This window comes from Sycon ciliatum, chromosome 8, assembly GCF_964019385.1.
Source record: "Sycon ciliatum chromosome 8, ocSycCili1.1, whole genome shotgun sequence".
Lineage (NCBI taxonomy): Eukaryota > Metazoa > Porifera > Calcarea > Leucosolenida > Sycettidae > Sycon > Sycon ciliatum.
Window position 1 is genome coordinate 22,212,504 of NC_088650.1, and position 19,653 is coordinate 22,232,156.

At 45.5% G+C, this 19,653-nt stretch overlaps 1 protein-coding gene across 1 annotated transcript; it reads right to left on the minus strand.

Moving 5' to 3' along the window:
* Positions 1-192: 192 nt before the first annotated feature.
* Positions 193-18,621, minus strand: LOC135822335 (rab5 GDP/GTP exchange factor-like). The gene is made up of 14 exons (XM_065335077.1): positions 18,393-18,621; positions 14,095-14,537; positions 13,401-13,602; positions 13,040-13,101; positions 11,471-11,588; positions 10,923-11,004; positions 9,945-10,057; positions 6,821-7,053; positions 5,954-6,065; positions 4,430-4,499; positions 4,012-4,082; positions 2,877-2,982; positions 1,679-1,789; positions 193-663 (listed from the first exon to the last, which is right to left on the minus strand). Exons 1-14 carry the CDS (start codon positions 18,452-18,454, stop codon positions 595-597), a joined length of 1,854 nt encoding a protein of 617 aa, XP_065191149.1. The 5' UTR covers positions 18,455-18,621; the 3' UTR covers positions 193-594.
* Between the last annotated feature and the right edge of the window lie 1,032 nt (positions 18,622-19,653).

Sequence of the window (19,653 nt, forward strand, 5' to 3'; positions counted from 1 at the left end):
CGTACACAATATCAGTCGTTAATGACTGATGCACCGCAAAGGGTTAACAACCTAATCATTAAGCTAACTTGATATTAATTTATTAGTGCACATGTCTGATGATCATGATGCTGACCATAATGAATAACAGCATGGTGTAAGGTGGTGGTAGCATAGTCTGCATGGCAGGTCTTCAATCACAACCACTGGCACTTTGTGTGTAGTATTCGTTTATTCAGACGGTCCCTGACCGGACAACTTGCGAAAAAGTAGCATTTTTGTTTTAAATTACAGATGTTCAAACAAATATAGATAGTAAGGCACCATTCAGAATTTGAAAGGATAAAAAAGAATTTATACCTACATGGACCTGTAGCCAAGTTACTGGTAACTCAGGGATGTAAAAGTGTAATAAAAAAATGTGCGTATTTTGATATGGATATGGGATATTTACACATTCACAATTTCGATAAAATATTTACAGTTGACAGCGGAAAAGCAAGAAAGGCAGCAAGCAAGCATATGTGCAATATTTACAAAACTACAGACAAGCAAAACTACAGACAAGCACACACAAGAATGGTTTACCCCAGGTAGTCCTAGCAGTTATAAATCCTACACGTCTGATTCCGTGGCCTTGACAGCTGGTGGTGGTGGTGCCATCGGCTTCAGGGCTTCATCCACCTGATACAGCAAGACGAGAGGACAACAACTGCACATGTCAAACAAGAAGGGGACTCTCTACCCGCTCTGAGTTGTGCGGGTAGAGAGCAGGAGTTCAGATAGGATTCTCTGTACACTGACAATGGGCCGCACACCACGACATTCACACATTCTACAGACAACTTGGCGTCCAGGGTTGTCAGCAAGCAAACCAATTCTCTTCGGGAGAATAATGAAAACCCCTAAGCAGAATGCACCCAACAGCAACACCACCAGCCACTAACTAATACTGCAGACACGCCATGTGAATTCTGCTGCACAGGAACATGAAACTCTGGAGGCCACGTCCCGTCCGGCAACACACATAACAAGATCTTTCGGTGTGTGTGTGTGTGTTCGTTTCACTCATGTTTACACCGTTACCTCTTCTACACAGACGCACACACACCGAAAAATCGGGTTATTTGTGTTGCCGGACGGGACAAACATACACCATACATTTTCATCAAGCCCAAATGTCACACCTGCACACCTACACACCTACATGTATACCTGCACACCTACACCTACATGACATTGTATAGTAGAATGCACACCTACATGTATACCTGCACACCTGCACACCTACATGTATAGTAGAAGTGACCTGCACACCTACATGTATACAGTCCATTCATCGGACACTGGCCTGCTGGCTTTTGAAAGTCGGATTTGGGCTGAATTGAGGATCAAAAACCCACTTTAAATCTAAAAAATCTGGGTTTTGGATATGCTTCTCCATACATTTTGCCATGGCATACCTGTCCTAATTTGGTAAAACCTGGCTGAATTTCTATTTCCCTGTTCTTGGACTTTTCTGGCCTCAAATGTGGCAAGGAGTAATTGCACGGGTCACACAATGCAGGATGTACTGTTGTTTTCACGATATCTACAACTATGTGAGAGAGACACCAAAAAGTTAGGGTGCCAGTTTCCAATGAATGGACTGTAGTAGAAGTGACCTGCACACCTACATGTAGTAGAAGTGAATACTTACCTGTGCTACTACATTGGCACGGAAGAGGGCAAAGTCCTTCTTTAGCTGCTGGAACTCTTCAATCTGTTTGTCCTGACGATGAGTCAGCCCAATCAAGCGCTGCAAAGATTGCTGCACACACACACACACGGACATGCACAGAGCAGGGAAAAGAACGGCACAACAGAGAGAAAGTAACTGTATGCTGTCCCCGTACCGTTTGGAGCTTTCAATTTTCTGGACCAGGATTTCGCATAATTTTGGTTAAGAATTTATAGGGACAACAAACTTCGGTGGGGTTGCGGAAATTCAATCTGTTTTGCTGCAGGTCACTCGCGTTGTTTTTCGATGCGCAAGCCAAATAACGCGAGCTGAACTTTCGCGTCACGTCGGAAATAATAGGGAGGTTCTGCTATACGTGAAACGTAGAGAAATCACGTAGAGAGCAGGTGTCTGGGTTAGAGTCTACGGCTTCGCGTGTTTTGGCTCCAGATTTCTACGCGGAGATGAGGTTCTCTACGTTGTGGCACACGCAGAGAAAATGCGTACGGATTTGCTGGGTATCGATTACTGCCATGCAGAAAATTGCCAAATATGGAAGGGGAAAATCCCAGTACACATTCCACGTGACTTCTCTAGGTGAAACGTAGAGCAGAACAGGATTTCTTTACGTTACGGGAACGCGAAGAAAGTTCGCGTGATTCTTTGCGTCGCGTTCCCAAAACGTAGAGCAGAACCTCCCTAGTGTCTCCGTACGTAGTACACTGTACTTCCTACAAGGCCAGACACGTTATTCCCAAAGGTCAGCAGTACTGTGTTTACAGCACAAGGTTTGGCAGAATCCCGTCATCTTTACAATTACGTGTATCACACACGCACCTGCACACATGCGTGCGTGAACATGCAAGCGCACATACACACGTGCACATATATCCACACATGCACACACGCGCACGCGCGCACACACACACACACACACACACACACGCATGCATGTACACACAGTAGTAGTAGTAGTAGTAGTAGTAGTAGTAGTAGTAGTAGTAGTAGTAGTAGTAGTAGTAGTAGTAGTATAGTGACCTTCATTAGCAATGATACCCCTAACAAGTACAGTGTAACAGTGTAACAGTGTATCAACAATAGCATGACCCACTTGGCAATACATGCAAGTGTATTGTTAGGTACACCATGTCGCTGTCCTGCACTGCAGGTCACTTACATGTAATGACTGCAGAGCCGGAGATTGCTCGCGCAGTGTAAACGCGTCTACTTCGTCCACAGCACCAGTAGCAACTGCTGTCTTCTTCTGATGGTGACTCATCATACTGACAGACCACAACACAAACAAGCATGGCAGGCATAGCAATGGTCACATGATGTGCCTATGCCTATGCAATAGTTTTTTTTGTACTGTCCTATCCGTATGCATCCATCCGTGCGCATCCGTGCACACTGCATGTCTGTGTAAATCTGTGCATATCCGTGTGTATCCATGCATATCCGTGTCTATCCGTGCGTACCTGTGGATATAATTATGTGCATGTCTGTGTAAATCTCGACTAGTTGGAGGGAAAGACACAAATGGGAAAAGTCTGAAGAAAAAATTGACTGTCACCACCAAGACTCGAAGCAGGGACCCTCGCTTGTAGCTAGCGATGCTCTAACCACTGAGCTATGGTGTAGTCGTCATCCCAGCAGAGACCGTTCAACATTTTCTTCAGACTTCGTAACTCACACTTTGTGTAAATCTATGCATACAGGCTAATCAAGATGCTCTTACACACAGGTAGTTCAACATGTTCAGCAAGCAGTTCACATGCAGATTAGTTTTCTGTGCAACTATTTCGTGTAGTATATGTACTAGAGTGTCTAGAGTGTCTAGAGTGTCTGGAGTGTCTGGAGTGTCTAGAGTGTCTGGAGTGTCTGGAGTGTCTGGAGTGTCTAGAGTGTCTAGAGTGTCTGGAGTGTCTGGAGTGTCTAGAGTGTCTAGAGTGTCTAGAGTGTCTGGAGTGTCTGGAGTGTCTGGAGTGTCTAGAGTGTGTAGAGTGTGTAGAGTGTCTGGAGTGTCTGGAGTGTCTAGAGTGTCTAGAGTGTCTAGAGTGTCTAGAGTGTGCACCTATTTTCCATACATGTACTACATGACATTAAAAGCGTGACGGGTAAAAATCACATGTTGCTCCCATTTCAAACTTTCGAGAAAAATGACCTCAAAGTTTGGGCTCCACATACTCTTAGCATGTACAGGGCTTGCTAAAAGGGCCTCGTGGAACGAGTTTCCAAGGATTTTCACCCGTTTTTCGTGTTCACTGTGTTCTTCAATAGCATAAGGCATGGCACATTCTATAAATACATACCCATCGAACTCATCCTGCGTAACATGTAACTGCTCCGGACTAGCATTCTCTAGAAATGCTGCAGCACAACACTGCAGTAGACACACGAATACATGCACATGCACACACATACACATGCACACACATACACATACATACACATGTACATACATACACATAGAGATACATGTACACACATACACATACACATGTACACACACACACACACATGCCCACACCATACACGTCCACATTCATACACATACCAACACATACATGTACACATACACACGCACACAAACGAACATGTACACACACACGTACACAAACGAACATGTACACACACGTACACAAACGAACATGTCTTTTCAAAGGTGCTTGGGACAGTGCAACCCTTTAAAAAGACATGGTGTAGAGAGTGCAGTATTCGGATACTTACAAGATTTGTAAAGTGGTATCCACTCTCGCCGGAGAGTAAATTGTTCTGATACGAGAAACGAGAAATGTACCTGTAGCACACACACGCACACGCACACGCACACACACGCACACACACACACACACACACACACACACACACACACACACACACACAGGTATGCACGTACACACATCGTACAGACAGAAGATAATTGCTGCGCTGGATGAGCAGCACGATGGCTGAATAGATTCCAAAACAAATTCAAGCACTCTTGACTCGTATTGTCATCACCGTAAAGGACAGTTGATCTGAAAGATGACAAGGACGCTGTTATGATCTCACAGATGCTTGCAGGCCTCCCAAGAGACATGGCTAGTCAAGTGCGCCTGTCTTTTGCTGGAAAGGAGTTTACAATCTCGGGCTGTTAGGATGCGGTGCGTGCTCTTGTTGCAGCCAGAACTTCGCCTAGTAGTACTGGCATAGCTGCTGCCTCCAATGCTGTTTGTTACCACTGCAAAGAACCTGGGCATATCAAGAGATTTTGTCCAAAGCGTGCAGCCTCTAGTAATAAGAGTGGTGGCTCGAGGCCTCATGTTGGTAATCGAGGAGGTGCCGGTCGTAATGGTGGAGCGAGTTTCAGGAGCTCCGGAGAGCTAACATGCTTCTTCTGCGACCAAACAGGCCACAAGAAAGAGGACTGTGCTGCAAGAAAGCAGTGGCTGCAAAGCCGTGACCATGCTGCTGCTGCTGCTGCTCCGACTACCAAAGAGCCCCAAGATAAGTGCCTGTGTACTGTTTCTGGTAGTGCCAATTTGCCTCGGGTGTATGTTGACATCAGGTGTGGCAGTGATCGTTCCCGTCGAGCTGTGACGTTCGTAGATACGGGATCAACTCGCGCCATCATTGCCAAGTGTGTGGCTGTAGGTGTTGGTGCAGACATCGAGGCTGTGTCTGCTGATGATGGTGGTATCGCGGCGCTAGACAGTAATCCTTTTGGACGTCCTGGGAACTGTGACGGTAATGCTAGAGTGCTTGGACGGTGCAGTGCACTTGGACCCCATCACTATAACGGCACTGATTGTCCCTTGTGCCCTTGTCACACCACAAAACAACCTTTTTATGTACACTCATGGTTCAGTGCCAATACCGGTAGTTTTTCTATGTGAAATAATACAGTTTGGGGATAAAATATCCAGTAAAACATGTTCGTTTTTTAGCCCATGGGCCAATATTTGAATTTCGAAGGTTCACGAAAAAGTACAAGTCCGTGCTCATAGTGGGTCTACCATACTCTACTGGTAAACTGCACTGACCTGCTGTACCATGGCAGGAAGAGTCCATATTGTGAAAAATTCTACTTGACACTTGAGTTGTATTTGTGTCTGTTTATTAGCCCATGGGCTTATAAACGGAGGTGGGCTTATATCCGGATATAGGCCCGTGGGCTTATATGCGCGGAATTACGGTACACACACACACAATCGCATTTGATTGAGTGGCAGCAGCAGCATGACTGTACAGTCATGCACAGTTAGTGCTTACTGTATATTGGAGTTCATCCTGGGTGGAGCGGCTTGCAGGACAACATAGATGAGAACTGGAAGGAAGTCATCAGCACTTGCCGGTGTGCCGTTGGTGGCATGAGTTAGTGCATCTGTACACCTCAGTCAAGGAATAATTACAAGACTAGTGCAGCAGCCTACACATTCTTGCATCTAAATCTTCCTCCTGCTCATTGTCGCTGAACTGCATACATAACGCCAGTTTGAGCTATAATGTTGGCACAACAATGCAAACCCACAAGCGCTTGCAAGACGTGTGTGAAGTAACAATGCTGTCACTGAGGAACTGCCCAGGGTATATTCTAGGGCGAATTTCCAACCAGTTACGGTCCAATGAAGAGTCGGGGGGGGGGGGGGGGGGTCTGGGGCCCCCCCGGAAATTTTTTTCAAAATTCAACCCAAATATGGCACTCGACAGCAATTTAACAGATTTCGTCCAGAAAAAAGCGTTTGACCATTCACAGCTCCATTCACCCACAGAAAAGTACGGGCGGTTGGAACTGATTTGTAACTTTTCAACCGGTCGCCAACAATTTCAACCGGTCGAAAAAAGGGGCAGTTCTAGAAAATTCCCTGCTGCCGTAGCTATTAGGCATTAAAGAAATAAACACCCCTCCCCTCGAAACACACAAGTTCTACATACAGCCATACAGCCTGGGCATAAAAGCCTAAGTAAGTTTCTAACACACCCTTGTGCATGGAGAAGAAGATACGTGCACATACACACACCCTTGTACATGGAGAAGAAGATACGTGCACATACACACACCCTTGTGCATGGAGAAGAACATACGTGCACATACACACACCAACATCGCTACACAGCAAGCAAGCATGCAGAGGATACTGAAAATTTGCATGCAGCACTGCGTGACACGGCGCAGTTTCTCTGCTGGTGTTCGCCGACTGTCCATCATCAGCAGTTCGTGTTGGGCACGCTGTAAGCAAGTCATTGCCTTGGTGCTGGCCATGACATTCTCAATCTCCAGGTGAGACGGGGATACCCACTGTAAGTGGCGAAGACGCTGAGATAACTTCCGATCTTTCTCTTCGTCTTCACTGTCACGGCTACCCCACACCCTGCAATGCACACAGCGATAACACACAGCGATAACACACAGCGATAACACACAGCGATAACACACACACACACACACACTACTACTACTACTACTACTACTACTGTACACAATCTTTATTAGGAAACTTGAAATGGAGATGTGAAACACAAATACAGCCATGTAGATGGAGCAGCAATGCAATACAATTTCCAAAAATCAAAAATTCATTATCATGGGACAATGTTGGGCAATGTCTGTGAGGTACTATCACGCTCAGGCTGCCCGCAACCTGCACATCGTCGTGAAATTCATCCTGTTGCGGCGGTATGACGATCTTGAACCACGCAAACAGGTGACTGCCCATCGCATAAGGCAGACTGACAGCTTACAACGGAGCTGACCCATGATGACCGATACGTGTAGGTCGACGTTCTTCTACTACTACTACTACTACTACTACTACTACTACTACTACTACTACTACTACTACTACTACTACTACTACTACTACTACTACTACTACTACTACTACTACTACTACTACTACTACTACTACTACTACTACTACTAGCAGCATGACTGCCCAGAGGGGCAAGTGTCACCCCTATGGAAAAGGGACCAGAAAACGGGACACGGATCACAAGCAGGACCGCGAATGTCTGGCTAGGTCCTGCTGCCGGCGGAAATTGCGTTTACAATGTGGGCAGCTGAGGGGCAGAGCTGCTCTCTCAGCAGCAGATGGTCTCGCACCACGATTGCAGTTGTGATGCTTGAACCCGGCTGCAGAACGGAAGCATCGCTGACATGTTGGGCAGTGCTGCTGGCAACAAGCTGAAAGTGGCACAGACAGACTGACTGTTGGTGTAGGAGAACTCGTGACAGGCTGGCATCGATGAACAGAGTAGCCACCCTTGCTGCGGAACCACCTCTGGCAGTTCTGGCATTGCACTGATCCACACACACACACACACACATGCATACCGATATCATGATGATGACAAGGATGTGTGGATAACAACACACCGGCAGTACACATGTAACAGCGACTGGGGAAACCACCCTGTACGGGAGGTGTCTTCTGTCTGTCTGTGTAATGTGTGTATCACTCAAATGCAGCAGAAAACTGCCAAATAATAATAATAATAATAATAATAATAATAATAGTTACAGTTCGCATGCCACTCATGGAAGGATCCATGGGCTTAACGCATCTGTCAACGAAATCCAGGCAGAAGAGCCGACAAAAGGCATCTCATTATTGTTAGAACGTATCGCAGTAAGAACAACTACGCAAGCGCAGCACATTTTTCCACAAGCATCAGCCATTCTTTCTTGTCTAGAGCCAGTTCAAAACAGTCAGAAATATCAATATTGGCATGCTTTAGATCACTTTTAATATTGTCAATCCATCTGAGATGGGGTCGGCCACGTGGGCGCTTGATGTCCCGGGTATTAATTGCCATCTCCAGTGCTTGGTAGGACGCTGAGTTACGTCCTTCGCGAACAACATGGCCCAGCCAGAGCAGCCGACGTCTGCGACAGGTAGTGCTGACTGGGCCTTGTCGCGTTGAGGCGTACACCTTGGCATTCGACATGTGGTGAGGGTACACCACACCAAGCAGGTACCGCAATTTTCTGCGGTGCCATGCGTCCAGCCGATTACTGAGTTGCTGTGTCAGGGCCCACAGTCCGCAGTTATACAACAGGATAGGCAAAATGAGGGCAGAGAACATACAAAGTCTGGAGCTCAGTTTATGACGCTTCCACGAAATGGAGCCGAACGCTCTATTCGCAGCACCTATTCTTGCCTGAATATCCTCTGCGGACCCCAACAAAGAGCCAAGCAGCTTGACAGATCGCCAAGAGGAGTCGGCTTTAGTTACTGTAATATATTGTGTTTTCTGAATATTTAACATTAGGTTATCTTCTTTGAATTTTTCACTTGATTTCTCCACAATCTCCTCGACTTCTCTGCCAAATGCCAAATGCTGCCAAATAGGGAAGGGGAATTCCCCAATACACATCCCACGTGATATCTCTACGCGAACGTAGAGCTGAACAGGTTTTCTTTACGTTACGGGAACGCGGAGAGAATTCCCGGGATTCTTCGCGTCGCATTCCTGTGACGTAGAGCAGAACATTACTATTTTAGTGAAAGGAGTGTTTTTGCTAAAGTTTAGCCATGCCAATCGAAATTTTGCATGCACAGTACAGTAGTGGTCATCTTCTTTTTTGAACTCTGAAACTTGGATCACTAAAGTATTTCATCGTGAATCGGTCCCGATTCAGAACACACTAAACATTTTACCTGCTAAAATTCCCCATTCTACAGTACTTTACCAGCTAACTATGGAACGGCACACGGCACACGACAGATTAAAGAACCTCCACACCAGACTCGAGCAAACAGAATTAACCCAGAAATACAACGCAGTAATGGGTGATCCACGGAACAGGGGTATCATTGAAGAAGTTGAAAGCAAGGGCCGGGCTCGAGGGCAAAGTTGTGTTTGTTTTATACAGAGCTTTTTCAAGGTTGTACAAACGGCCACATGTTGGGGTCACGTGCGGGAAATTTTTGAATCGCTGGTGACCAGGCGAAGCCCAGTTCACGTTCACTTTGTATGGGAATGGATGCATGGAGGTGAAAGAAGCAGTAAAATAGCGCTCCACTTGATGTCCGACACTCGTGTTGAGTCAGAGCAGTTGCCAGGAAGCCCTTCCATGGCTTGGGCGAAAGAGAACAAGCTTCAGAATCGCTCCAAGCGCTGGTGGAGATGAACTTGTCACATTTCGTATACTTTTCAATGCATTTTTGACACGCGACCTGTTCACCACAATCCCGGGGTGATCGCCGGGGAGGTGGCAGGAAAGGCGTCCTTGAAAACACTCCATACAGTGTGCACTTACGCAGTGTAGACACATGCCATGAGGTAGGACTCAATGTGCTCCATGATCTGCTTCTGTTGGTCTTGTGTTACACCACGATATGCGGCCTGTGTCTGCATGCGACCCTCAAACCACTACACACGCACACACACACATACACACACAGAAGCGTATGAATGAAAAGCAGCCACACGCAAATCTAAATCAAACATAGGTAAACAAATGGTGGCATGGCAAAACGTGCAGCATAAAAAGAACCCCACCATCTATCCACCAGCATTATGACAATGACACATACACCTCTACACTCATGTCATCCTGTGCTGCAAGATGACACAACGCTTTACACCATCTTGATGTCATAGAAAAACTAGCTAAGAAAGTTTAAAATAATTCCAGCATGCACCTAGAGATTACGCAATTACATCATCAATAGAACAATTTCCTGGAGACAAGACTGCAATGATACTTAGAAGTAGGACACACTTCAGGCTTTCAACATGTTCAAGAGCCTGAAGTGTGTCCTACTTCTAAATATCACATCATCACTTGAGAGAGCTTGGTACGAAGCAGCACACCTGTGACGCCACAACTCCTACTTAAAAATACAAACAAGCCCCGGTTCGTACGGAGTAGCATACCTGTAGCACCACAACTCATACATGTAGAAACAAGCCCTGGTTCATGCGGACTAGCATTATGCATACCGTATTTCCCCCAATATAAAACGCACCTTTTTACGCTAAAATTCAAGGGTAAAAAGGGGGTGCGACTTACAATCGAGCGTGACTTACTACTGAAGTCAATATATCAAATCAATATGGCTCAAACCTGAATATGGGGGTGCGACTTATAATCGAGTGCAACTTATAATCAAGTGCGACATAATGGGGGAAATACGGTAACTGTGATGCCACAGTGCAATATAAACAGGCTGCAGTGGTTTGCCAGTCAATAACTGATACGATTAGGGTAACCTCTATTAGACGGACACCATACCTCATAGAACTCCTGTACAAGTTCTGATTGGGCTTGGCTGGTGGTATTAGGCTTGCCATCGTGCATTATACGACGAATTAACCTGAAAGTAACACGCGTGAATGCACACGCATGCAAACACATATGCACGCATATACACACATACACAGATACACAGGTACCCACACGCCCACACGCACGCACACGCGCGCGCACACACACACACACACACACGCACACACACACATACACATACACATACACACACACACAGAATGGTAGTAGCACCCACACAAATAATGTTTACGTACTAGTGTCACTATGTACTAAATCCCACAGTCCAGGTGCTTGACAGAAAAGAAATGAGCTTAAAAAGCAAGTGGCACACTTTATACAGCCACCGATGCATGCTACGCAGGTACTCTGGTAAAAAAGCACCTAAACACATGTGCACATACAAACTTACACATAAATGCATGCATGCGCGCACACACATAAATGCATGCAGGTGTGCACAAACACACACACACACACACACACACACACGCGCTGATAACAGGAGAACTCACTGCTTCATATGCAAGGTCACGTCCTGACCGACAGCTTTCTTCATTGTCTTCAAAAGATCATTAAGCTCTGCTGCAGCTTTGGTACGTTCTGTGTTCTGTGGTGCAGTTTCAGAAGACACTGCAGTGAACAGCAGCCAACAAGCATGCAAACACATCAACACACACCAACATACACACACACACAACAACAACAACAACAACAACAACAACAACAACAACAACAACAACAACAACAACAACAACAACAACAACAACAACAACAACAACAACAGCAACAACAGCAACAGCGACGACGTGCAAACACAAAGAAACACACGCACAGGAATAGCACGAGTACGTAAGCAACAGGAAGGTTCAATAAACAATACACATGGCAAAAGAAATTGCAGCAGCACAAAATTTACAGATCTAAATCACTGACAAAGTAGTGGGAGCATTACCGAGTGCATGAACAACTCATTGAACACAATACATGACTACATGACTACATGTACAACACACTAGCACAGTACAATCATGACTACATTCACAGCACAGTACAATCAGGACTACATTCACAGCACAGTACAATCAAGACTACATTCACAGCACAGTACAATCAGGACTACATTCACAGCATAGTACAATCAGGACTACATTCACAGCACAGTACAATCAGGACTACATTCACAGCACAGTACAATCAGGACTACATTCACAGCATAGTACAATCAGGACTACATTCACAGCACAGTACAATCAGGACTACATTCACAGCACAGTACAATCAGGACTACATTCACAGCACAGTACAATCAGGACTACATTCACAGCACAGTACAATCAGGACTACATTCACAGCACAGTACAATCATGACTACATTCACAGCACAGTACAATCAGGACTACATTCACAGCACAGTACAATCAGGACTACATTCACAGCACAGTACAATCAAGACTATATTCACAGCACAGTACAATCATGACTACATTCACAGCACAGTACAATCAGGACTACATTCACAGCACAGTACAATCAGGACTACATTCACAGCACAGTACAATCAGGACTACATTCACAGCACAGTACAATCAGGACTACATTCACAGCACAGTACAATCAGGACTACATTCACAGCACAGTACAATCAGGACTACATTTACAGCACAGTAAATACCTACATGACACATACAGGCACGCACTGCGCAGAACTTATTTGATGTTCTACTCAACGTCACAGGAACGCGACGCGAAGAATCCCTTGATCACTCTTCGCGTTCCCGCAACATATAAGAAACCTGTTCTGCTCTACGTTTACGCAACGAAATGACGTGGAACATGTACTGGAAAGTGCGCCTTCCAAATTTGGCAGCTTCCTCGGCAATTTGAACAATACCTGTATGCATTTTCTTTGCGTGTGCCGCAACGTAGAGAATCTCATCTCCGCGTAGAAATCTGGACCCAAAAACACGAGAAGCTATAGACTCTACCCCAGACACCTGTTCTCTACGTGATTTGAACTGATTTCTCTATGTCGTGCAGAGCAGAACCTCTCTAATAGCTGTTTCGTAGTTATACTAAGTTACCTGCTATGGAATCTGTAGCATCCTTAACTTGCTTCTGCTTGTTGAACAGGCGTATTCCTTTCCTACAGCACCAACACGAAAAAGGAAGCAGTCCCATGAGTTGATAAGACCACACACATGCACACACATATATGCACACGCAGGTATGCATGCACGCACACACAATGACACACACACACACACAAAACAGCTACAACACATAGGGGAAACTGAGAAATCTAAATAAAATGCTTCTACAATGGGTAGAAACTACTAGAAAGACAAACTCGACAAGTTCATTGGTCAAGCTAATCAGATACAGACGACTCCCAGACAGACACGACTCCCAGATAGACATGACTCCCAGATCGACATGACTCACTTGCCCTGCTGCTGAGAACGTTTCTTTTCTTCAAACTTGCCAAATCCCAACACAGAAGATGAGCCACTGGAGCCACTGGCATTGGCACTTTCAGCAGAATTAGGGCCACTGCTGGTCCTGGCCAGGGAGCTGCCTGCTGCACTGGCTTTAGCATGAGCAATGCTGGGTGATGACTTGCGCCCTGTAGAAGCCAGGCCCACCCCTACACAATACAAGATAGTACATGGCACAAGAAGAAGACAAGGCATGAAAATCACTGAGCTGCTGCAAGACCACACAGACAAACACACATGCGCAAAGGTGTTGCAATAGTGCACAAGGACATGCATGGATGCAGTGGTGCCGCGTGAATCCAACCCTGCACAGCCCGTAAAGCCGTAATCCAGGGGTTGAATTTCACCCAGCACCATAGTCAGTAGATGTACATGCACATGTACCGACTGTGGTCCCGGTTTGATGCAGCCGGTTTCACAGCGACGATGTACTCAGCCTCCTTCAGCATACCGGTATGCCACTGTGGTCAGGGATGCTTGGAGATACCAGCAGAAAACAGTGGCGATAGAATTTCTCATTATCTGAATCAATAGAATACACATAGTCGTAATGCCGCAGTAGGTTCTCTGTGGCTCCGCTTAGCTCCAGACAAAGAACTTTTATTTTATTTTTTGGCGTGAGGGTAAGAAGAAGAACTTACTACTGTCCTTAAGCACCGGCATGGAGGATGTGCGCAACGAACTCGGAGACGAGCGTTTGCTCGCCTGAGTGAGCTTGGCACGCAGCGTTGTCGGAGAGGAAGATGGGCTGGATCTCGCTGCACTGCTGCTGTCCACCGTTGCAAGTGGCATCCTATCACCTGTATGATGTATGCTAGTGGTGGTGGTGGCGGTGGCTATGCTACTGCTGTCCATAGTACCAGGCACTGAGGTCAATGGTGATGCCATATCAAGAGCGCCTAATGACGTTGGTGATGATACCGTCGACACAGGAGATGAATACCCACCAGCAACTTGGGCTGCGGCATCGCCAACAAAGTCCGCAGCGGCAAAATGACGCTGGGTGGCTGGACTATGTTCCTTGAGCTCCTTGTAGCACTTTGAACAGTAGCCATCCCACATGGGGTTGCCATAGAAACCACACCTGTAACACACAAAGTAGCAGAATACATCACTCATGAGATTTCATGCATAGGCAATTAACTCATGAAGGAAAAAAGCACTTAGCGTGAACAACTTGGGAGTCGCAACACGGCTTCCTCTCTCTCTCTTGTGTAGAAAAAAGTACGTACCTGTATGGGGAGGCAACACCTGGTCTCAGCAATCACCCATGGGGACCGGTACAGCACGGTCTTTGAGTGCAGGCAAGAGTATCTTGTCAAGAGTGCAACTCCTATCTTGAGCTGCGATGGACTTGCCAATGTTGAAATTCTTTTTTTCATTGCACCTTTCCTTGGCAGAAGTATGACCAAGTGCGAACGTCTGTTTGCGCTATCATGTAGATACGGTGTCAGTGCATCATATTCAGGACACATGGATCGACAGCCCGATGTTCTGCTTCGACTACTGTAGCTACAAAGTACAAGTTCTTTGCGTATTTGATGGCATTGATCTCTGGCAATGCATGGTGGCATCAGCGAGCCAAATGGCCGCGAAAGACTAAGGTATTCATAAGTTTGAGGTAAAGTTGTAAAGACTAAGGTCATAAAAACTATGCCGTGCACTAAGAGATCGTCGAGCTGCACACTCTTGGCTACGTACTATTGGCACAGGTGGTCTCTGAAACCAGGATGACATTCGCACACCCCAGTCAGTTGATGACAAAGGAGGATACAGCAACCAGGCGGTTGCTTGGCCAGGTTTCACCCGACTCATAACTCACTCTCAGCCTGAACATGGAACACACACCCAATGGTCTCTTCGCTGCGAGAAAAAAGTCCTTCCCCTCTAACACCAAGTTTTCAGGCATGGCCCGTCATCCGGGCACACAACCAAGTTTTCAGGCATGGCCCGTCATCCGGGCACACAACCAAACTGAAGGCAAACAAACAAGAACTGTACTAGCTGTAATAGATAAACTGTGAAGTGTAATTGAGCCGTGAGTGATGATGAGACATGTGTCAGCTAGGGTGTAACTTGGGTGTGGAGAGTAAAGAAAACTGGTGACATGGAAGGATACAGAGCTGGAGCTATGTGTGTGAAGACAAAGGTGACAACACATAGTTGCAGAGTACGATACAACAAGCTAGCACATACCTAAAACACACATAACAGTTACTATTGTGCCATCAAGTGTGACATGTAACATCTCAGTCAAAGTCAAAACCTATTATGAATTGACCACACCAGCACACTTCACACTGTCTCACCAGCACACTTCACACTGTCACACCAGCACACTTCACACTGTCACACCAGCACACTTCACACTGTCACACCAGCACACTTCACACTGTCTCCAGTCACAGTCCCTGTTTACAGTAGGATGCCTATCACCAATGAACATTGCTTCACGCGCGTGACAGTCGGCAAAGGAGGACTGCATGGCGAGACTTTAGGCATGGGTGATGGGTTTAGAGGTGCTAGCTTGAGTTAAGTTGATGTGGGTGGTGTTGTGCATAGTGCTCTCCCCATGGTGTGCCTGGTGCTTGAATTCGTTCCTCTCCGCAATGTTACTGACAGCGCTTCCTGGCATGATAGGCGATGTACAGGTTACACTTCATGGCAAAATGAAGTGTTATTATGTTGTGTGTGTTAGCTTGTTGTATTGTGTTGTGCAACAACGTGTCATCGCATTTGTCTTCACACACATGGCTCCAGCTCCACATCATATTTCACGGTGACATCCACACACACAACCACAGCTCTGTACTTCTCTCCCCTTCCTTTTCACCAGCTCTCTTACTTCTCCACACCCAAGTTACACCCTAGCTGATACATCTCTCATCATCATCATTCAAGGCTCTATTACACTTCACAGTTTATACACTAGTATTACAGATAGTACAGTTCTTGTTTGTTTGCCTTAATCGTTTGATTGCATATCCGGATGATGAGTTAGGCCTGGAAAATTGGGGTTGGGACTTTATTTTCTCTCGCAACAGAAACCATTGAACTCGGATGGTGAGCCAATATAGAAACCATTGAGTGCGTGTTCAGACTGAGCACTGTGTGATGTGTAAATGGCTGGGGTGGAGCGTGCCCGTTCTTAGAAAAGGTTTCACCTAAAACAGTGGAAATACTGTGTGAGAAACACAAGCGTATCCCGCAATGTAGCTGAGGGAAAGAGATTTATTATGGAACCTAAGTTATTCCCGAAGCCAAGGGATACACTCAGTGACTATACTTCTGTTTCTACAGCAGAACAGTGTAAGAAACTCTCCTTTGGACGCGATTAATACCAAAATAAGCATGTAAAAAAGAGAAGAAACACATGAGAACAAGTTATGCAGCAACTATCCACGATTGTAACAAGATGATAAACAGTCAGAAAGTGCGATAATAGGGTACGAAACTGACAGGCTACTGAGACATTCAGCGACCCGAGACCTAGCTCCAACACATCTCCAGTGCGCAAACCAACAGCCTTCCAACTTGGAAGGTTCATGGTTACGTAGGACCGAAGAAGTAGCCTGTCAGTTTTGTGCCCTATTATCGCACTTTCTGACTGTTTATCATCTTGTTACAGTCGTGGATAGTTGCTGCAAAACTCGTTCTCATGTGTTTCTTCTCTTTTTTACATTCATAAATCACTAATACGAGGGAGTTGAAAGGGATTTCATCTCTTTTCTACTCCCTCAAACTAAAAACAGATTTTATTCCCGTAGCTATGCAAAAGATTACTTCAGTAACGTCTGGTGTTAGCCAGGGTCCACACAGCTTTAATTCCGTGTTTGTGTGTTTGCGCCGTCGGCATGCCTGGCGAATGTACCGTACCATCAATTTGCTCACTGCCTTCGTGAGAGTCAATATGAGCGCCTGGTTCGCTTGAGTAGACATGCCTTGCGCACGGTGTTCAACCTCACTCGCTTCAACAGCATCAGTGCACTACAAAAACGCAACAATTTACTCCCACTCGCCGCTCGGTATCAGCTCAGACTTTTTGTTCTTATTTTCCGTTCACTAAATGATCTCGCAAGCTCCCTACTCTCTAGTTGTTTTTCATTGCGCAGTGCATCGTCACATACAAACTCCTGTACACGCTCTCAAGTTTCTGCAGCCCTTGCTCTTCCCCCTGCTTCAAATCGTTATGGTCTTTTTTCTCTTAGTTTTCTAGGCTCAGATCGTTGGAACTCTCTACCTGCTGACATTCGCCTATGCACATCTGTTTCTCGCTTCCGTAACCTTGTATTGGCACATTTAGGGTACCCTGTAAGAAGGCCTTAATCCTGTGGGGATTGCCCTATCAAAAATTTAATAATAATAATAATGATAACAATCAAAGACAGCTGGCCACAATATTCAAATAAGGTTTTCAAATGCAAGATCATAATGTGAAGCAACTTGGAAGAATGAATATGTATACGAAGTGTATCGGGGCCGGGGAATGAATGCAGGGCGATAGTGCGGGTTCCAATCCCAGGTTATGTCTCGAAAAAAATAGGAGAAATGAAAAATTTATAACATCCCTATGATTTTTTTGCCAAGGCCATCAAGGTGGTAGATGGTGATGAGCTAGGCAAAAAAGCATAGCGTAGGGCCCTGAGCTTCCAAGCTCTCTCGTATTGGGCTCCTACCGTGAAAGTATGAGGACGTGTAGTAGTCTACAAGAACTAAGAACATGTAAGTTTGAATGTTGGAACGAAGAGAAATTTTTTGCATTTTCATATTGAAGATAATTCCCCCAACGGAGTACTCCACTGGTTTGTGGACAGCTGGAAAATATAAATTTATTACCGTGAACACTGGGCATTGGCAATGGCGATTACATGCACTCTTATTGGAACACCACTCACTGTGCTGACATGTAGAACTAGAAGACAATAATATTCTGACTTACTTGTTTTTACATCTCAGTTCAGAATTGGCCAATCGGCCACTGGCTCGCAAGGAGTCATCCATGAGAATTGCTACTTACTCGCCTTGAAACGTACTTCATCGAATTCCTTCTACAAGGATGTAAGAACTTCAGATAGACTCAGCTGGACACAAGTTTTGGGGAAAACATTCTGGCTTCATTCAGCTCTTTTGTTTTGACAGTTTGATTTGGTGCAGCCAAATCCTGATCACTGAAAAATCCCAGCACTGCATGCAGCATGCACTGACGCAGTATGTACCAGGGAGTAGTATGGTATTGTACTACTCCTAGTCTGTGGGCCAAGTGACAAAAATGTGAATTCTCGTTCCGAGTAAGAGGGCACCGCAATTTTTTTGGCCCAGTCGATAGATGGACTTCCATACATTGAAAACCCGTTTGTTGTCATTCCTGAATTTGTCCAAGGGTTGCACGGCGAGTGAAATACAAATCAGCACTGGTTGCCATGGTAACCAGAACCTAAAATTGGATTTTCTGGCTAATTACAATGTTTTTGGTATTATTATTTTTCCACAGGGTCATATATCCAGAGTGCCTCCTTCCCAGATTCAACTGGAAAGAGAAAAATATGATATAACATGAAAAATAAAGAAAAACAAAATGCCCAATACGTCCATATTGTTCATGTACACAGACGTGTGCAAGAAGACCGCGTGTGTCGAACGCAATACTGTAACTACTTCGAAACATCATTCGAGTCATTGTATACCATTTTATCAGATCATAATAGGACTGGCTGTGGCATGCAGGTACTGTACATTGCAGAATACTATGTCTGATCTAAGAATATCTCAGACCGTTCAATACAAAAATGGTGTACATTATACAGATATGAGGCAGAACACACAGCCGCATTTATGCATTGCATAGTTATTATAAGGGTTGCAGAATAATCTGAATGTCCAGAGAAAGGATCACAACACTGTGACCATCAGCACAGGTCACTGACAGACCAGACCTGAAGGACCGCGTGACCCCAGAAGACTACGTTTGTTGCAGCTGTGTACGAGGGAGACTTCGTCATCATAACACTGACTTATACTGCAGGATTAGCCATACGGAATATGTTTCATGTTGCCGAAAAAGGTCGACCTGTAGAGAATAATCAGGTCACAGAAAATACACAATTCCAATTCCAATGATCACCCAACGTGTGGACAGAACTAGTTCGTCCTTTGTGGACTCATCAGCGCAGCACAGAGGAAATGAGGCCGAAGCCGATGGC